Consider the following 20,580-nt stretch of genomic DNA (forward strand, 5'->3'; position numbering starts at 1 on the left):
GGTGACCCTGCAGACACTGACTACACGGCTGTGGGATGTGCGATCACCACTATTTCTTCCAACCTGACGGAGATGTCCAAGGGTGTGAAGCTGTTGGCCGCCCTCATGGATGATGAGGTGGGCAGTGGGGAGGACTTGCTCAGAGCTGCCAGGACCCTCGCTGGGGCAGTGTCAGACTTGCTGAAAGCTGTGCAGCCTACTTCTGGAGAGGTAAGCTCTAGAGGCAAGCAGTCACTCGGGTTCTGATGAGACAGCTGCATCCACTGGGGGGGACCATGGTGCTCTTGCTTCTCAAGCTGTTCCTTTCATCCTGCTGAGGTATGTTTCCCTGCAGGAGTAATTGGAGTTGTGGAATTGGGAGCAGAAGCTCAGCTGCATTCAGGAGTGGTTGAGCTCTTAGTGTGAAGGCCTCCCCTTCATGGGTACTTGAGTAGATGCAACCCCAGGAATGTAACACACATGACTAATACACATTTAAAGGGAATATAAGTTTGTGCCCTAATTTCCACAGAACGCTTATCACCTTCCTATCAATTGAACAAGGCTCACTAATTGGCCGTTTCAAATCCATATACCCATTGCTGGTTCGTGAGACACCGGCTGTTTGCTTGCACGGATTTCACCAGGATGTCTTCTATCCGGCAGACCACCCGAGATTCTCACTGATAGACAGAGGGAGCAAATTCTGTGAGATTCTGCTTTCTGCAATTCCATATATGATTGCACTGGAGGAAATGCGTTTTCTTTCCAGTTAAGGAGTGTTCTTTGTTCACAGCCTCGACAGACAGTTTTGACTGCTGCTGGCAGCATTGGACAGGCTAGTGGGGATCTTCTGAGACAGATTGGAGAGAATGAGACTGATGAGCGATTCCAGGTAAGAAATTCCTTTGTACTCAGAGGCGGTTTATTTTTTGTGTCTTATCCAAAACCACAAGCGTGGCAGAGAAGTCTTTTTTGTGACCCTTCTTTTTCAATACCAGGGACATGTGCTGTTTGCCGTCTGGGGAGCTGCTGTCACCACCGTGTGGTATCATCTCACAGCAGCTCACAGGGCATCAGGCATCTCTGCTTGTCTCCCTCCATCCCTGTCCCTCAAAAGGTGCAGTGCAGAGGCCACTGCTAGGGTGGTTCAGGCCAGGATGGTCTGCTTACGTGCTGATGAGCCAGTCCCCTTTACTCCTCCCCCTAAGTCTCTCATTTTGCAAGTATTATATAAATACATCCTGATTAAATTGTTACAATTCTAGCCCAGGTTCCCTGAAAGATGCCCTTTTCCAAATCCTATGTCAAGTTCACTGTTTAGGAATTCTACAGAATTTCATTGGCCTTCAATTATTAAAAATTTTTTTCAAATTATTCATTTATATGTATATATATTGAAATATTTACTTAGAAGAAATTACAGCAGATTTGCAACAAATAAGAAATTGTAACAAATAAGTTACAAACTTACGTGAACTAATACTACAGGTATCAGCAAGTCCAGAAAAATAGGGTGATCTTTTTATTAACTACCTGACATCTCTAAATACCTTTTTTCCTGTATTTTTGGCTTCATCTGTTTCGACCCCCTCTTCATTTGGCAATGATTTTATAATGTTTAGTAGACAGAACAAAAAGATCATTAGCTTTCCTCTGGCGTTCAGGTTTCTTGCTTCATGGGTGGCCGTTTTATCTAGAACTTCCAAATTTTTATCAGCCAAAGATGTGTCAGATATATTAAGATGTGGTCAACTTTCATCCACAGCAGGCTATGAATGAGTCCCATGTCCTCGTGCCACAGGCATGTGAGGAGTGAAGGAGGGCAATAAGACATTTAATATACAGGCATTCATGTCATGATAGAGGTTTTGATGGCATCATCCTTCAGTCCTCACTAGCGTCAGTTTGTAGGATGAGCGGTAGGAATGTTTCTAGAAACCATTTGTACACTGCAAGGGCCAGTGATACGTTCCCTAGAATCAGAGTGAACTGCAGACCACATCAGTATCTTCTGCTACACCCAAGTTAATTGTATCCCCGTCCTGACTTCCCTTTCCAGATCCCCCAACTGGCCTTGCATTGGCCTATACTTTTTGTATTTAGTGCAGGTAATTATTTGCAGGCAGGTGCCTACTTAGGAACTTGGTAAATATGAGATCCAGCTGCTATTTTATTAGGCTTAATTATCTTGACGTCGTCATTTACTTTCCCCAGAAGTATTAATATTATTGTTTTCCGGCAATATGTTAAGGAAGGTTAAGGAGGAAGTCACAATTCTTCCTTAAAACATCACACACAACCTTGTGTTTTTTAAAAGCTTTACCTGCCTCTCCCTGCTGTAGTAGATGGTGTTCATCGTGTATGAATGTGAACCCTGCTTCCTAATGTTTGTTTGTGTTCTGATGTGCAGAGGAAGCAGGTTCAGGTTCAGGATGATAGTCCTGCAGAGCCTTTGTTAGCAGGGACAGGTCTCACGTGTGTGTTTGCAATTGTGCCAGATCTCTAGGTAAAGACCAGGGCAGTAAGGTGATCTGCAACCTCCTCCAGTGATGGGTAACTGACGTTGGATTTCTTACTCTCTTTTTCTGATTCTTGAGATCATATCTCAGAGCTTTTCTTGGGTTCTTAATGCACCGCATGTTCCCAGAGTTAACAAAGATTTATTTTACCCGGGTTACATAATAGTGGTCTTGTTGAAACTTTCGACAAAGGCCTTGTCAGCAGCTATAGCTGTAGTATCACATTCTTTTTCTAACTGTATTTTTTTTTTTGAACAAAATTAATAAGAGGAACAGGATTTCTTTAAACAGTTCTAACAAAGCCCTTTAGAACAATCATGATTCCCTGTGACCAAATCCTGGCCCCCATCTGAAAAGATGAATTCATATCAAGTGAAGGAATACTGTGACCTACTTTGGAAAGTTATTTTTAAAAATCTTTTTAATAATTTGTGACATTCAAGCTGTGTTTTCACTGAGCATTGAGATGGATGTCCAGGAACTGGAACCGTAGTGGGAGCAGTTCCTGAAAGTTGTGTGGTAGACAAGTGCCAGTCAGATCCCAAAGGGATGTTCAGCTCTCAGCACCAGGGGCTTTCCAGGAAGCACCACAGACCTAAGACAGACTGGGATAACCTGCTCCTTTAAGACCACTTAGCTTTGGCCCGGTTTCAAATCAGCTTACTTGATAGATTCATGGGTTTCCGATTTAGCTGGATTATGTGTAGTCTTTGTTCTGTGTAAAATTGTGCAGGCTGAATATTATTTCCAGTATATCTTCTCATAAAGTATCTCACTGTAAAGACACTGGGTGCCCTTTACATGTAGAATCAAAAGTGCTTTTTATCATCTAATGAATTAATAAAAACTTCTAACCGTATTTCCCTGAGGGGAAAAACCTTGACATGTTTGTTCAAAATCAGAATGGCTTCTATGTTTGGGAAGGCATTTTCAAGTCAAATATACTACTTTCAGTATTAAAAGCAAAGAAATTAATTAATTGTAATAGTGGTTATTGTTTAGGTCAAACAGATGGGTGATAAATGTGGTAGGCTCAATCAAAGAATTCTAAATTCTGCAGGCAGAATGCCTAGTCATTGAGTTGAAGCATAAACTGATCTTTTAAGGCCCAGAGTTCCTTGTATCTTCAGTCAAACCATCTTTTAGCTAGTTTGTTTCTATAGGTTCTCTTTCCCCTTTCCGTAATAATTTAATTCCCATCCACAAGGCTGCAGAACACTGAGAATAACTCATTTTCAGAGCATTTCTTGGCTCTTGAGCTGTAGGTGTTTGTGCCAGCTGGGTGTCTTTGCACATCAAATGTTGCCCTCTGGAGGTAGAGATATGGCTAAATTTCTGATGACCACTTGGATCTTTGTGCAAGGTAGAAATCCATAAGATAAATTTTCAAGTTACAGTGGGGCATGATGACTTGGAGGCCATGAGTTATAACCTTCCTGTGGCACATGATGTTGTGGCATCTGGATATGCTTTTAGCTTCTCCTGATCCACCACATTGACCACGCATCCAAGAGAGGTGGTCAAGACTTCGTGTTAGATAAGTGCACAAATGTGAATCCGTGGTTAAAATAATAACCCTTCCCTCAAATTAACTATTTTAGATTTAAACCTATGCTGTTTAATGGATGTAAGAGACGGAGTTATTAGGATACAAGACTCCTTTCTTAATTACCTCTAAGGGTAAGTTGACACTTTAAAAAACTTCTGAAGTGCTGAAGGAAAAAGATCAAATGGAATTTTAATAACATGTTTATTTTCAGGCTGTGAAAGGTGATTAGAGAAAAATAAATGAATAGTCTTTGATTCCCTTTTCTTAGGATGTTTTAATGAGTTTGGCCAAAGCTGTTGCCAATGCAGCTGCCATGTTGGTACTAAAGGCAAAGAATGTTGCCCAAGTGGCAGAAGACACTGTCCTACAGAACAGGGTGATTGCTGCTGCCACCCAGTGTGCCCTCTCCACCTCCCAGCTTGTGGCATGTGCCAAGGTAAGCCCTTTCTACCCGGTATCATGTGCTCTTATCTGCCTCCAGGCATCTGGGGAGTAGCAGGGGCAGAATTGTTCAAACAGTCTTGAGATTTAGAGCTTGTGTGAGTGATGACAGGTCTTACGTGATGATAGGATTTTAGCGTAAGCTGTCTATTCTTTTATTATTTGTTCTTTGCCCAAGTCCTCAGGCCGTTGGTACTTTTCACTAGTTCATTTCTGTGTTCAAATTGCTATGTCTCCCCTTCGGACTTCTCAGTGTGTCTTTACACCTGCACAAAAATACTTCTTGCATTGTGCGATACTGCACTATAAATGGATTCAGAAATAATCCACAGAGTTTATGGGAACCCTTTCCAGGCTGTGAGCGAGTGGGGATGTGAATCGTTGTGCGGGTATACACACTGCGGGCCATACATCACCTCATTCCATCTCCCCGGCAATCCTTCACATTAAGCTCTATTACCTCTAGTTTACTGATGGGAACCTGAGGCCCTCTGATGTTAGTACGTTAAGGCCACAGAAGTAGTAAGTGGCAGAACTAGAGTTATAACTCAGGTTCATCGGCTTCCAAATACCCTTTCCCCTCCACTTCATGTGTCCTCGCAGTGACGATGCATCAGAAGATGGAACTGTCCGTTTCTGGACTTGATGGCCTGTCATGTTGTATAGATCTGTGATCTGGCTCAGCGTGGCATTGATAGCCTGTGGGAGGATTTGCAGCATCTCTCGGAAGTGTCCTCAATCGTCTCCCTCAAGCTTTCCTTGTCCACGCTGCTAGACTTTGCAGGGAACTGACAGAACCCCTGCATGAGGCAGAGTTTCAGGTGTTTGGGGAATAAACATAGAATTCTTTAGGTAGTCTTTGTATCCCAACTCAGAAGACTCAATCCAAGGGATCCTCAAAGGGAGGAGGTATAATCGGGAAAGCTCAGAAATTTCTCCCTACGTGAATAGGGGAGTAGTGTGGACTATCACGTGTGACTAATGAAGATATGAATTAGCGGACGTATAAAATCACAGGGACGAAGTAGAATAGCGGAGTGCGTGAGACCACAGCAATGGTTTAGGTGAATCCCTGGTCCTGTAAGTAAGAAACCGAGGCCCAGAGCAGGAAGGGCTTTGATGGGACTGTGAGGGGACATGGGAAATAAGGATTGAACCACGGTGTCCAAAACCTGTTCCTGTCTCGCTTCAGGTTGTGAGCCCCACTATCAGCTCCCCTGTGTGCCAGGAGCAGCTGATTGAAGCAGGGAAGCTGGTGGACCGCTCGGTGGAGAACTGCGTACGCGCCTGCCAGGCGGCCACCTCCGATAGTGAGCTCCTGAAGCAGGTCAGCGCCGCGGCCAGCGTGGTCAGCCAGGCCCTGCATGATCTCCTACAGCATGTGCGGCAGTTTGCCAGCCGAGGCGAGCCCATCGGCCGCTATGACCAGGCTACCGACACCATCATGTGTGTCACCGAGAGCATCTTCAGCTCCATGGGTGATGCTGGTAAGGCACTGTGCTGTGGGTGGGTGTGTGGGTGAGTTTTGGGGTTCCTGATGGTGCTGCTCACTCACAGGGAAGATGAAGGCTGCCTGGATGACTGGCCAGGGCTGCCCCACTGAAGCTTGGAAAAAGATAAAAGGCGCTCCCATACCCATGCTTACAGACTTCAGCAAAGTTTACGAGGTTTTTGTTATACTGGTTAGATTTTGTTATTTTGTTAGATTCACAGTGAATTCCTTTGTTCTGCAAATGCACGTGTTGGGTATGATACGGCAAAGTTGGAGCAGCCACAGAAGGAAACAAGATCAAGGCTTGGAATGAAGTTTTTTTTTTTTTTTTAATTTTTTTATTTTTAGACGGAGTTTCGCTCTTGTTCCCCAGTCTGGAGTGCAATGGCGCGATCTCGGCTCACCGCAACCTCCGCCTCCTGGGTTCAAGCAATTCTCCTGCCTCAGCCTCCTGAGTAGCTGGGATTACAGGCACACACCACCATGCCCGGCTAATTTTTTGTATTTTTAGTAGAGACGGGGTTTCACCATGTTGACCAGGATGGTCTCAATCTCTAGACCTCGTGATCCACCCGCCTCATCCTCCCAAAGTGCTGGGATTACAGGCTTGAGCCACCGTGCCCGGCCACCGAATGAAGTTTATTATACTTGCATGTCCCCTGGAGGGGGTCACTGCATGCTACACAGGGTCATGGGGGAGCACCGGGGTGGTCAGGAGGGAGAAGACAGGAGCAAGGGTTGGTCTAGACCATGACCTTTTTTTTTTTTTTTTTTTTAAGAGATGGGGTTTCTCCATGTTGGTCAGGCTGATCTCGAACTCCTGACCTCAGGTGATCCGCCCACTTCAGCCTCCCAAAGTGTTGGGATTACAGGCGTGAGCCACCAAGCCTGGCCCGACCATGGCCTTTATTGGAGCTTCCTTGGGAAATTCAAGGCAGGGTAAACAATTTAGGACTGGCTAGTTTAAATAATTTTGACAGGCTCTAAATTGTGGAAGTGGTAGCTAGTTACCTGGTATGTGGCCCCAGGATGATCCAGGCAGAGAAACTGTCTTCTGGGTGTCTGGGCCAGACAGAGGAGGAAAAGCTCTGGATTGGTTAGTTTGCATATCAAAGGCATGTTCCCTGCTGAGCCTGTGCAGTCTCTCAGTTGGCCAGCCCTAAGAGGACAGTTTGTTTCCGGCAGAAAGGTGTTTTCAGATCCCAAAGTGTCGTACATAATACACGGTCCATTTAAAAGCATTTGCAGTACAGCTTTTTATACTGTATTGAAAAGTGAGTCTCCCCAAACCCAGCTGCCCAGGCTGGGGTGCAGTGGCACAGTCTTGGCTCACTTCATCCTCCACCTCCCGGGTTCGAGAGATTCTCCTTCCTCAGCCTCTGGAGTAGCTGGGACTACTACAGGTGTGCACCACCGTGCCCGGCTTGGACTTTTTTTGTTGCCACCTGTATGCTCATCTTTTTGGTGGCAGCAGAGTATTCTATTTTGTATAGGTATCATAATTTAACCAATCTTTTAGTGGACATTGCGGTCATTTCTAAGTCTTTTGTTGGTTTGTTTTGCTTTTACAAAAACACTGAAGTGAACATTCTTGTAAAAATAGTTTACTTTTGTAGGTTCATGTGTAGGGTAAATTCCTATTAATGGAGATGCTGGGCCAGTGGGTAGATTTTTACGTTAAATGTGTCTAAGAAATTTTTCTCCGGAAAGGACCCACAATTTGCATCCCTACTAGTAATTTGTAAGAGATCTATTTTTGGCTTCCTTGCCAGCCTAGAACAATACCTTATAAATGAGTTTAGATTTTTTTTTTTAGAAAGTTGTCTTGTGTTCTTCTGTAATCTTAAATGATTTAACAAGATAGGAATGCTCCACATATTTGAATTCATTGTTGTTTTTGATAGTCCTTTTATTCTGAAATACTTTAAAATCTGCAAAAGAAATTTGCAGAGGTAATTTGGAGCGGTCCCATTACCTTTCCCAGTTTCTCCATTTTTGACATCTTTCCTATAGGATAGCACATTTGTCAAAACCAGGAAATTAGCATTAGTACATTACTAACTAAACTACAGACATTATTCAATTTCATCAGTTTTTCTGCTGATGTCCTTTTTCCGTCTCAGGATCCAGTCCAGCATACCACACCGACTTTAGCACATTTTTATTTCAGTAAAAGCTTTTTCTTCCGCCTTTTTGTTGTCATGCCCTTTGCTAGAGGAAGAAATCCCTCACATTTGAATCGTTCTATTTTTTAATGTTGATTGGTATATCCCTCCTACTTGCAGAAGAAAATTAAAATCGATTTCAGTAAAATCACAGGGACACAATAAGACCAAACAATAATGCAAGATCAGAATCAGTGCTGGGAAAAAAAAGGATGAGCAAAGAGAAAATTGACAGGGCAAACTCCAGGCCAAGGCAAGTCATAGCATTTGAACATGAAGCTGGTGTCTGGATGTGCTTCTGTTAGCAGAGGTCAAACGGCATACATCAAGCGGATTGTGTGATATCCCTCATCTAATGCTAGTTCGCCTACACATTAATAGAAAATCGAAAAATAATTTTGCTCTGTGCCAGTTCTTCAGAACGTTTATTATAAACGCTTTTGTGTAAGTGGTTTTCAAAGTGAAGAGAACAATGTTTTCTAAATAAGTATTTACTAACGCTAAATTTGTGTAATTTTGTTCCCTGCTGTCTCTCTCTCTCTCTTTTTTTTTTTTTTTTTTATTTTGAGATGGAGTTACACTCTTGTTGACCAGGTTGGAGTATAATGGCACCATCTCAGCTCACTGCAACCTCCTCCTCTGGGTTCAAGTGATTCTCCTTCCTCAGCCTCCTGAGTAGCTGGGATTACAGGCATGCACCACCAGGCCTAGCTAAGTTTGTATTTTTAGTAGAGGCAGGGTTTCTCCATGTTGGTCAGGCTGGTCTCAAACTCCTGACCTCAGGTGATCCACCCACCTTGGCCTCCCAAAGTGTTGGGGTTATAGGCGTGAGCCACTGCACCTGGCCTCCCTGCCCTATCTTTTTATAACATGTCCCTCTTTGGCTGCTTCTGTCCTGTTTGTGCCTCATAGTGAACGGGTGAGCCTGGGTATGTTTGGGGAGTACCATCTTGGTGGCCACAGGGAATATTTTCCTTCTGGGTTCTAATTTGGATGCACAGCTTAGGAGTAGAGCACGGTGCTTCAGTTTCCTTTCTCCCACGTACCAGAGGAGACACAAGACTGTACAGCTCCTGAGGTTTCACTGACCTTTGGAAAGCAGACAGACCACATCCTCTATTCCATCCTCTAGGTGAAATGGTGCGCCAGGCACGGGTCCTGGCCCAAGCCACGTCAGACCTTGTCAATGCCATGAGATCAGATGCAGAAGCCGAAATCGACATGGAGAATTCGAAGAAGCTCCTGGCAGCAGCAAAACTCTTGGCCGACTCCACTGCTCGCATGGTGGAAGCTGCAAAGGTATTCTACTGGATTTGTTTGCATGAAAAGTGAACGCTATTCAGTGTTAAGATTGGGAGGTACCTTCCAGACGGGGGATGGTCAGCTGAGAATGCATTTTGATTTGCTTAAAACCTATATGGCTCGCAACATCTAACCCTGTTCCTGTGGCAGAGTAGGTGATGGAACGTCTGAATGAAATCCGTCAGGGGACTGGTACTGACTCAGCCTTGGCAGCAAAGCACCTTCGTGAGGGAAGGCTCTTGTTCCATTTGGTCATTTCTGTGGTCTTCATTGAACGTGGTGACTAATTTAAACCTAGTATTTTTCAACAGCAAATTCACCTAACCCTGTTCTCTTCCTTAATGCCTTAGTGTTACTGTGCCCTCTCCTTGACTTCTCAACCAAACTTCTATCAAGATTTTGCACGGTAGACTATTTCGTACTTCACCATTCTTTGGATTCCAGTCACAGTTTTAAATATTATAAAAGGATGAGGAGTTAAGAGTTAGTTTCATGCTTTTTGACAGCTATGCTATAGCATAGTGCTTATAAAACCTAGTGATTCTGAACCAGGAGTCTGTTACACAGCTCCCCATGAAACATATTAAAATGCACGTGCCTCAGTTTCATCCCAAGATCCTGATTCATAAGGTCACTGGTAAGACCAAGTGTGTGTTTATCTGTGTGTGGGGTGTGTGTGTGCCTGCGTGTGTGTCTTTAGGTTCTGCAGGATATTCTAACATGTACCCCTAGGTGAGAACTGTTTTACATGAATAAGGCTATATTTTTTCTGGGTTTTTATTATGTAGCTAGCACACATTTCTTGTAGAATTAATAGAAAATGCAGGCCGGGCGCGGTGGCTCACGCCTGTAATCCCAGCACTTTGGGAGGCCGAGGCGAGTGGATCACAAGGTCAAGAGGTTGAGACCATCCTGGTCAACATGGTGAAACCCCGTCTCTACTAAAAATATAAAAAATTAGCTGGGCACGGTGGCGCATGCCTGTAATCCCAGCTACTCAGGAGGCTGAGGCAGGAGAATTGCCTGAACCCAGGAGGCGGAGGTTGCGGTGAGCCGAGATCACGCCATTGCACTCCAGTCTGGGTAACAAGAGCGAAACTGTCTCAAAAAAAAAAAAGAAAGAAAATGGAGATAAACGTGAAAAAAAATAAAAATCACCTTCAAATTCCTGCCGCCAAAATAATATTTTAAATGTATTTCTATGCATATAGGATTTATTAAAGCCAGCTATGGTGGCTCATGCCTGTAATCACAGCACTTTGGGAGGCCAAAGTGGATAGATTGCCTAAGGTCAGGAGTTAAGAGAACAGCCTGCCCAACATGGTGAAACCGTGTCTCTACAAAAACTTAGCCAGGCATGGTGGGACACGCCTGTAATCCCAGCTACTCAGGAGGCTGAGGCAGGAGAATCGCTTGAACCTGGTAGGCAGAGGTTAAAGTGAGCCGAGATCTCGACACTGCACTCCAGCCTGGAGGATGAGAGCAAAACTCCGTCTCAAAAAAGAAAAGATGCATTAAGTGTCTCCATATCTTATGTCATCTCCCTGGCTTCAGGGAAGTGGTGGTATATCTCAACCTAATATGACCATTACTTCATTTAAACCATATTGTGACACATACTGAGCCACGCAAAGGACCTCTCCTGGCTGACTGGCCATAGTGTTACCTGAAGGAGTGAGAGTTCTTAGAGACGCCTCGTGGGTAGGGGTGAAGGAGAGACGCAGGAAGGGGCAGAGTCTGAGCCTCCTTCCTTTGTCTCCTAATCCCTGTTTCAGCCAATAAGCTCTGCTTTTAATTCCCTTCTTTAAGCAGTATATATATATGTTTATATATATATTTATATAAAAATTATATATTAGGTTTTATATAGTAGTTGAATTTTTTTTTAAAGTTTTACTAGTTTATCCCACCTCTGTCAGTCTACACTGCAGCTATTTCAGGCAAACTCATGTTCAAAAAAAATTACTTGCTAGTCTGGAAAGAATCTAGTCCATTCCTTATTTTACAACTGAAAAAAATTAAAAAGATGAATACTAATGCCACGTAAGTACTGGGCCAGGCCAGTGTGCACATTTCGTTTCTTTTTTTTTTTTTTTTTTTGAGACTTGAGTTTTTGCTCTTGTTACCCAGGCTGGAGTGCCATGGCGCGATCTCGGCTCACCGCAACCTCCGCCTCCTGGGTTCAGGCAATTCTCCTGCCTTAGCCTCCTGAGTAGCTGGGATTACAGGCATGCGCCACCATGCCCAGCTAATTTTTTGTATTTTTAGTAGAGACAGGGTTTCACCATGTTGACCAGGATGGTCTCGATCTCTTGACCTCGGGATCCACCCGCCTCGGCCTCCCAAAGTGCTGGGATTACAGGCCTGAGCCACCGCGCCCGGCCTACATTTTGTTTCTTGATGTGACTGTTTACCAGGCCAATTCACTGCATTTACCAAGTTACCAAAAACTGTTTCTTCTAAGTATTTATGTGATTTTGGGTGTTTTGGTTACTTACATTAAATGGGACATGTTAAGGGTTTCTGTAAATTCTTTTAACTTTTAGTTAGAAGTTTTCATTTTGTCTTTGTAGCAGTATTTTAATTTGCTGAATTCTGTTGAAAGCTAAAGAACATGGACTGGTTAGAGTTTGAAGGATTATATTTAACATGCAGAAAAAATATATTTCATGATTAGTAACTAAGATTTCAGGACCAAGATTAGTACCCCATATCTGATACATATTCACCATAAAGAAAAAAAAAAAAGACATTGCTGAGCAAGGACCCAGAGCATCCACATCAGTGTGAAGTGCAGAAATGCTGGTTTCCAGCTGCTCGAAATACATAAAATTAAGGCTGATATGCACTTGAGACGTATATAAAGGAGCGGCTTAGAATATATCTGATGACCGGAAAAAACCAAAATGACTTTGATAAACTTGCAAAAGAATCCAAAAGTAGCCCAAACGTCCTTTTACATATGAAATGAAGAAATGAACATTTTTAATTGCTAGAAACACAAAATGAAGATTATGAGAGTGGTTAACGTTTGGAAGAATAGAAGATTCTATTCAAGAGGGTTGCCAGAATAATTCTGCCACAGACATTAAACCTATTCCATCTGTATGCATTGATATAACTTTTATTATAAATTGGTAAATTTAGCAAATTGGCCACTTGGAAAATCTAGACATTCAGAAAATTGATTTTTGATAAATCAATGTTCTGGTCTCTGCTGTTCTCTCTGCCTCCAGAGCAAATGTTATTGCCTGAAAGGGTTCATAGGAAGAAAGTCGTTGATCTGTAGACATGAAGCACATGTTACAAAGCATTCGGGCCCTGGTGAGGGAAATCCTGATTGCTGCTGTTCTTGCTGTTGGGAGAGGAAGGCTGGATGTGCTGTGAATGTTTTTGAATTACTATAGAGTACAGTTATATCCTTTCTGTACCTTACCGTTAGCCTTCCCCTGCTTCAGAATCCCACCCATCTAAATCCACTTAGATTTCTAAGACACGGTCAACTAAAAGCAACAGAGTGAAAGGGCTAGGGCTGGACAAAGGAAGTGTGACTGGCTACGCACAATGCCTGCCCCGTTTTCTGTCCGGTTGAGGGCATTACATTTCTCTCATTAATTCAGTACATTTAGGTCCCATCTCTACTTTCCTATACTTTCCAACTCTGGCTCTCTAGGAATATGATTTCTGGTCATGGTCTGTCTTTAACAGAATGTTCTTGGTGTCTTTTTTAATGGCATTCCGGAGCCTTTCCTCCATCCTTCCCCCTCCTCCCTCTGTCCGTGCCTATGAGTTTACACTGACTCTTACCCCTTCACATTTACCTGTGCCACGGGGTATATCAGGAGTGACGTGAAGACATATGTCATTACGGTGTCATGCCAATGAAAAGAAAATTCTCCCTGGGAGAGCTGGGGAGAGGGGAGATTTAATCTTCTTATCTTTTAAACCCTGGGTTTCTGGCCACAGGTTAATTTGTATGGACCACCAAAGCAATGTTCTCAAGTGTTTAATTATTACCTTGGATTTCTAACTGCTTAGCCATGCAATTTTGAAACATCCTCTGGTAGGTATTTTTTGTTGATGAGCAAACATCTTCGTCATAAAGATCCTACTTGCAGCATCCAACTGTCCTTCCAAATGCCTTCTCTTACTAAGAAAAAATAATACTGAAGGCATGAATTCAGTGATGTCCCCACTGGACCACTTGAAATCTGTATTTTTACCTTCGCAGGGGGCTGCAGCCAACCCAGAGAATGAAGACCAGCAGCAAAGGCTGAGAGAAGCTGCAGAAGGTCTCCGGGTAGCAACCAACGCAGCTGCCCAGAATGCTATTAAGAAAAAAATCGTCAACCGGCTGGAGGTCAGGAAAGAGGCCGGCTTTCGGGGATGCCCATCTTAGATTGCAGAGCTATTTGAAGAGATAGTTGAATTAACAAAGTGATGACCATAGAAAGAAAGCCAAGTGAGCCGGGCGCAGTGGTTCATGCCTGTAATTGCAGCACTTTGGGAGGCTAAGGTGGGCGGATCTTGAGGACAGGAGTTTGAGACCAGCCTGGCAAACATGGTGAAACCCTGTCTCTACTAAAAATAGAAAAATTGGCCGAACATGGTGGTGAACCCTTGTAATCCCAGCTATTCAGGAGGCTGAGGCAGGAGAATTACTTGAACCTGGGAGGCGGAGGTTTGCAGTGAGCCGTGCTTGCGCCATTGCGCTCCAGCCTGGGCAACAGCGTGAGACTCTGTCTCAAAGAAAAACAAAAGACAGAAAGCTAAGTCAAAGTTAACATCATTGTTTAAAGGTTTGAGTACTATAAAAGCATTGACACAATGGGAAAAAACCGCTTCAGTAAGCTCAAATCCTTTCTGCGTCTCCTGTTCAGGAATAGAATGCTGACTCGTTTCAGGAGGAACCAGAGCATTTTTTCCAGCGTTAAAGGATATACACATTCAAGAAGGGCCTTTTGCCAAAAATGTTTCTATTTTGTTGGAGGCAATGACTTTCTCAGGGCTTCTCATAGGAAATACGGACTTCAAAGACTGGAGGTGGAGATGAGGCTTGGGTGGAGCGGTATGGAAGGGAGTAAGTGAAATATATTTGTTATTTTTTGAAATATTTATTCTGAAAAAGTTGAAATAGTAATAGGCACAAACTGTTTAAAAAAAAGAAGTTTGATGATCGTGTTAACTCACACCTGTAATCCCAGCACTTTGGGAGGCTGAGGCGGGCAGATCACCTGAGGTCAGGAGTTTGAGACCAGCCTGACCAGTATGGAGAAACCCCATCTCTACTAAAAATACAAAAGAAAATTAGCTGGGCATGGTGGTGCATGCCTGTAATCCCCGCTACTCAGAAGGCTAAGTCAGCAGAATAGCTTGAACCCGGGAGGCGGAGGTTGCAGTGAGCCGAGATCGCGCCATTGCACTCCAGCCTGGGCAACAAGAGTGAAACTCTGTCTCAAAAAAAAAAAGTAAAGAAGAGAAAGTTTATACTACAGATGCACACAGGAGACCCTTACACTAAGATTTGAGAGTTTGGAAGCTGAGACCCTGCCTGTGTATTGAGAAGTGCCTCCACATGCAGTCTGCTACAGTCTGGAAGAAAAGTAATGTTCTTGGAAAAAGACAAGAGGGTAAAAGTGATGAAGTGCCATGGGGGGAAATGCTCTACGTTTTGTAACTAAGGCTTCTGATTGCTTTGAGAGGAGAGTCATGGGCACCAGCGTTTATGCTTCAACTATCTATGCTACCTGTGGGAGATTTGTTTTTCCTGAAAACATTTAGATTTGGTGCAGCTTGTCAGTGTCATTCACACTGTGGAATCATCCCTTCTGTATTTGAGAAAGACAAATGAACTTTAAGGCTTGAGCTTTCAAGAATTCCTGTCTTTGTCACGTGTCCCAGGGGATGTCAACACAAGGAAGATAGTGTGTTGTAAGATTAGGGTCATCACTGGTTTTTTTTCTTTTTCTTTTTTTTATGAGACGGAGTTTCGCTGTTGTTACCCAGGCTGGAGTGCAATGGCATGATCTCGGCTCACTGCAACCTCCGCCTCCTGGGTTCAGGTAATTCTCCTGCCTCAGCCTCCCGAGTAGCTGGTACTACAGGCGTGCACCACCATGCCCAGCTAATTTTTGTATTTTTAGTAGAGACGGGGTTTCACCTTGTTGACCAGGATAGTCTCGATCTCTTGACCTCGTGATCCACCCACCTCGGCTTCCCAAAATCTTTTTTTTTTTTTTGGTGGGATTTCACCATGACGGCCAGGATGGTCTTGAACTCCTGACCGCAGATGATCCACCCACCTTGGCCTCCCAAAGTGCTAGGATTACAGGCATGAGCCACAGCGCAGCGCCCAGCCTTTATCACTGGATTTAAAAGGCAGAGCCTGCTCTTTTGAGTTCCTGTAGAGCAACAAACCTGTGCTGACTCTGGTGGAAGTGAATGCAGAACATGCATGTGTGTTACATATGGAGACCTTGACTCATCTGTCACTCCTCTGCAGGTTGCAGCCAAGCAGGCCGCAGCAGCAGCCACGCAGACCATTGCCGCCTCCCAGAACGCGGCCGTTTCCAACAAGAACCCTGCGGCTCAGCAGCAGCTGGTCCAGAGTTGCAAGGTGAGGTTCCTGATAACATGACCCTGATAACATTAGAACGCCAAGTCCCCTGGTACTTCAGTTACGAGAGAGTATCCAAGCTCCTAATCCAGTTTGCTGCAGTTCCCATGTTGCAGGTGTATACACGTCTGGTTTTTGTCCCTTAAGTGGCTGGCCTGTGTTTGGAAGGAACGTCTGGTTTTCTTCCAGCATTCTCTTCCTTTTGTCCACAATTTTCTTTACAAGAGCCTGAACCAAAGAGGATCAATGACGAGGCCGTCTTAGGCCTCTGAAATAGGAAGGAAGTGCTGAGTTTCTAGAGTGCATTTCTTTTAGAGGCAGGACTCGAATTTGGCCTTTGCTCCCTGGAGCAGGGTTCATTTCCTGCTTTCTCCTAATTGGACCTCAAGGACTTTTCATCCAGTCTGGCTTCTGCAGCTTTGCGCTTTGGTGCTTTCTCTGTTCCGCTTTGTCTCTATTCTTCTGACACCTGGGCCTGGATGCTAAATTGAGACCAGTTTACTGCAAAAGGTACAGTAAACACCCCTGTTGGTTTCTCTAAGAGTCCAGGGACATGACTCTCCCAGGGCACCTCTGAATCGTGGCAGACACAAATCCAGTTGCAGAGCCCTTGCCCATACGTGGGTGGCACATCTGGCTGGCATCTTCTGGAAGTATTTGCAGCTACTCTCGGTAGCTGAGTGGGAGGCACATCTGTCTGTGCTGGGGTTATAAGAACTCACTGCACCCTCTCTCCTCCTTCAAATCTCTGCCAAATGATTCACATGTGAGGGGTGCCACTGTTCCCACTTCAGAAATGGCTTTACTTCTGATGGGGAGCTGCCTGGAGCCCTCTGTTCCTGATTCTGGGTTCTCCAAGGCCAGCCCTGTTGCTATTGGGGACTGAATGTGCTCCAGAAAGAAAAGCCTCAGCGACAGAGTAGGGTCCTGAGCCAGTGTCTTTGGGTCCTCTGTGGATAAAGAAGGGTCTTGCTGAGAGCGAGTCCCCTACTATGGGGAGTTTGCTTGCTATTGGGTCCTCAGCTCAGCTGGCCAGCGGGGGTGAAAACTTGGTTGCTTTCTTCTCAGGGAGCATGTGCTGCTCACATGCAGGGTCATGCCACTGGATGAGTGAGGCCTCTTGCCCCTCTTCTGCAAAGAGATTTAAGATACTAGGTCTCGAGTGTCACTGCCAAGAAATGAAAGGATTAAAATGGAGAGAGGGAAGTAGAGCAAATGACCAGAACCAGCAGAACCAGCAGTCCTAAAGGGGGCCTGGGAAAAATTCCATATTTTTTTTAACCTGTGCTGGAGCAGCCCTAGAAAAAGTACATGTCACCAGGCCAGTATGCGCTGAGTGCCTTTATCCACAACAATGGCCATGGTGCTGTGACCTCTGAGAACCTCATTTACCTCATTCTCTGGTTAGTGAGGTTCTCAGAGGTGTGAGCACAAAAAGGAAATGTGGACAGAACATAGAGAAATAAAGGGTCATCTCCCAGGGCACCGTAGGAGCCTGTTACTTACAGCAGCCCTGCCTCACGGAATGCAGCACCTCGCTCCTTTACCCTGGCTTTGGGCTCTCCGGTTTGAGAAATGAGAAGTGTTACTTAGGACAGAGAAAGATGGGCCATGGCAACACAAAGGCTGGTGCACAGAATGCATGTCTGTGAAATCAGAAGCCCAAGCACTTACATGCATTGGTGGACAAGCATTTCCCTTGCCTTCTGAACAAGGGGCCGCATGACTGGTTTACCGCCCAGGAATCATGTAGGTCCTTTGATTCTAGTTTTGCAACACCAGTGAGCCAGATGGTTTGAGTTGCGACTAGGGAAATTCTTTTAGGTCTTATCATAGACAGTCATCTTCTAAGGAATGTATTGCGACCTCCAGGACCACAGGGTAGAGTGTGTGTGGAGAAGATGCCCACAAAGTGGGATTCCGTGTTGGTAAGGACCCAGCTAAGTTACTGCACAGTGTCATTCCAAGGCTAGTGTCCCTCGGGAGTGGACGGCACATCCAGAAACCGCACTTGGGTACTGTTCTAGCTTCTCTGGATGATCCCACCATTCTAGCCATGATGCTTTTATTTCCTCACCTTCTGTAGGCAGTGGCGGATCACATCCCTCAGCTGGTCCAGGGAGTGCGGGGGAGCCAAGCTCAAGCCGAAGACCTGAGTGCCCAGCTGGCTCTCATCATCTCCAGCCAGAACTTCCTCCAGGTAACACGGCCGTGGTCACCTTGGGCTCACTCGGAGCCGCTGTCTGGGCAGGGGCTGCCCTTTAGGGAGAGGAGTTGATTAAATCCCTGCATCAGCTAAGTCTTTGCAGTAGGTAGGCCTTGAAGGCCTCTTCTTTACCTTTCCAGTTTCAGGAGAGATGGATTCAGCTTGTCAAAGCAGACTGCTGATATGCAGGGAACTTGCCCTGGGGAGATGGCATATGACCCATTTTCCTAGGATTGTCGTGTTTATTTCTCTTCAGGGAGAAGAAAACATGTCAAAAGTTGCAAGTTGTGATGAACAGCCTAGGACTAGGCATTGCTTTAGGTTTTCTTTTTTTTTTTTTTTTGAGACAGAGTTTCACTCTTGTTACCCAGACTGGAGTGCAATGGCACGATCTCGGCTCACCGCAACCTCTGCCTCCTGGGTTCAGGCCATTCTCCTGCCTCAGCCTCCTGAGTAGCTGGGATTACAGGCACGCGCCACCATGCCCAGCTAATTTTTTGTATTTTTTTTTAGTAGAGACGGGTTTCACCATGTTGACCCAGGATGGTCTCGATCTCTTGACCTCGTGATCCACCTGCCTTGGCCTCCCAAAGTGCTGGGATTTTCATTTCCAGAGAGCTTAATGCCGTTATTCATGGACTGGGGAAAGAATTGTTCAATGCATCTTCTTGTAAGACATGATCGTTCTTTGTGGCAGTTGTACAGTTAGGATTGTCAGTCTCTGTGGGGTAAAGGATAGATTCATTTTAAGGAAAATCAAATAAACAAAAATATTAAGCTGTGGGAAAAGTTCCCTTTACATGCATCTTATATTCAAATCTCTTTATCAGCACTTTTACTCGACTTACATGTTATAAGCAGTTGATATGATGAGGTGGGTCAATTCCTCATCCCTTTCTAGTTCAACTGATATTTATAGGACCCAGCAATACATCTATTTGGCTCATTTTTCAAGTTTTGTAATTCTAACATGCAGAAGTAAAACATGAGAGATTTGATGCATCACCTCATATTTTAACTACATACATATACAACACAGGTATGTACGTGTGTGTGTGTGTGTATATATATATACGCGTATTCTTTTAAATTGGTATTCGTTGTATATAGGACCTTTGTGTTTTTCATCTAACATGTTGTGAGGGTTAATGATTTTGAATAATCATTTGTTAGATGACTATACTCTTCATTTGACTTTTCTCTCATGGACATACAGCTTTTTAATTTTTTGCCATCATGATTAACTTGTGATGTGATACAAATCTTTGTGTGCCCATGTCTTTGTTCTCTGCTTGAGTTCCTGGCAATAGGATTGCAAACTGCTTATTTTTATCTTTGGGACATTGTGAATCATGACTTGGACAAGGCATTCCTTTCTGCATTTGGGAGGGGAGAGGACCTGGAGCCAGTCATGGGTACTGTCTCCACCCTGGGAAGATTGTAGGGCTTCAAGATAGAGCTGTGTAGACGTGTTCCTGGTTCCACTCAGTCCCTGCCCTTGTTTTCCCTTTTTTTTTTGAGACGGAGTGTCGCTCTTGTTACCCAGGCTGGAGTGCAATGGCACAATCTCAGCTCACCGCAACCTCCGCCTCCTGGGTTCAGGCAATTCTCCTGCCTCAGCCTCCTGAGTAGCTGGGATTACAGGCACGCACCACCATGCCCAGCTAATTTTTTGTATTTTTAGTAGAGACGGGGTTTCACCATGTTGACCAGGATGGTCTCGATCTCTTGACCTCGTGATCCACCCGCCTTGGTCTCCCAAAGTGCTGGGATTACAGGCATGAGCCACCGCACCCGGCCTTTGTTTTGTTTTTTTAACTTTGCTATTATAGACACGCAGATCTCTACAAGGGAAGGTCGAAAATAAGTAGAAATTGCATTGACAGATAAAAAGGTTGCACATTTTAAACTTCATCCATGTTATAAAATTGCTCTTCCAGGAGGTTGAACAACTAAATTTACAACTTAGCTGTATATAGAGCATGCTTTTCAGTATATCTTTTATGAGATTGTGAATTAAGCATTTAAGAAGACATGTATGTTTCTGCCAGTTCACTCTGTAAAACTATTTTTGTTTGATTTTGCATTTCTCCGATACTCACAATGTTAAACATTTTTCATAAGTTTCACTTATTTTTTATTAAGCAAAATTATCTGTTTGTGCTTTTTATATACTCATTGTAGCTTTTCTTATAAATATTCAGTAACTTTAAATATTAAAAACATTAATTTTGTCCTTAATATTTATCATCTGGCACTTGTTCTAAGTGCAGTTTCATAACATATATATTAAAAGTCCTGGCCGGGC

General features: G+C 44.2%; 1 protein-coding gene across 30 annotated transcripts in view; it reads left to right on the top strand.

Moving 5' to 3' along the window:
* TLN2 (talin 2) overlaps window positions 1-20,580 on the top strand; it is a 482,025-nt gene that overhangs the window by 336,774 nt on the left and 124,671 nt on the right. For all 30 annotated transcript variants that reach the window (XM_035261780.3, XM_078333299.1, XM_078333307.1 and 27 more), the window contains 8 exons: window positions 2-210; window positions 776-874; window positions 4,319-4,486; window positions 5,684-5,978; window positions 9,281-9,447; window positions 13,682-13,810; window positions 15,953-16,066; window positions 18,153-18,266. In XM_035261780.3, the coding sequence (XP_035117671.1) occupies window positions 2-210; window positions 776-874; window positions 4,319-4,486; window positions 5,684-5,978; window positions 9,281-9,447; window positions 13,682-13,810; window positions 15,953-16,066; window positions 18,153-18,266 (1,295 nt within the window). The remainder of the gene's footprint in view (window position 1; window positions 211-775; window positions 875-4,318; window positions 4,487-5,683; window positions 5,979-9,280; window positions 9,448-13,681; window positions 13,811-15,952; window positions 16,067-18,152; window positions 18,267-20,580) is intronic.

The sequence above is a fragment of the Callithrix jacchus genome, chromosome 8, assembly GCF_049354715.1.
Source record: "Callithrix jacchus isolate 240 chromosome 8, calJac240_pri, whole genome shotgun sequence".
Classification (NCBI taxonomy): Eukaryota; Metazoa; Chordata; class Mammalia; order Primates; family Cebidae; genus Callithrix; species Callithrix jacchus.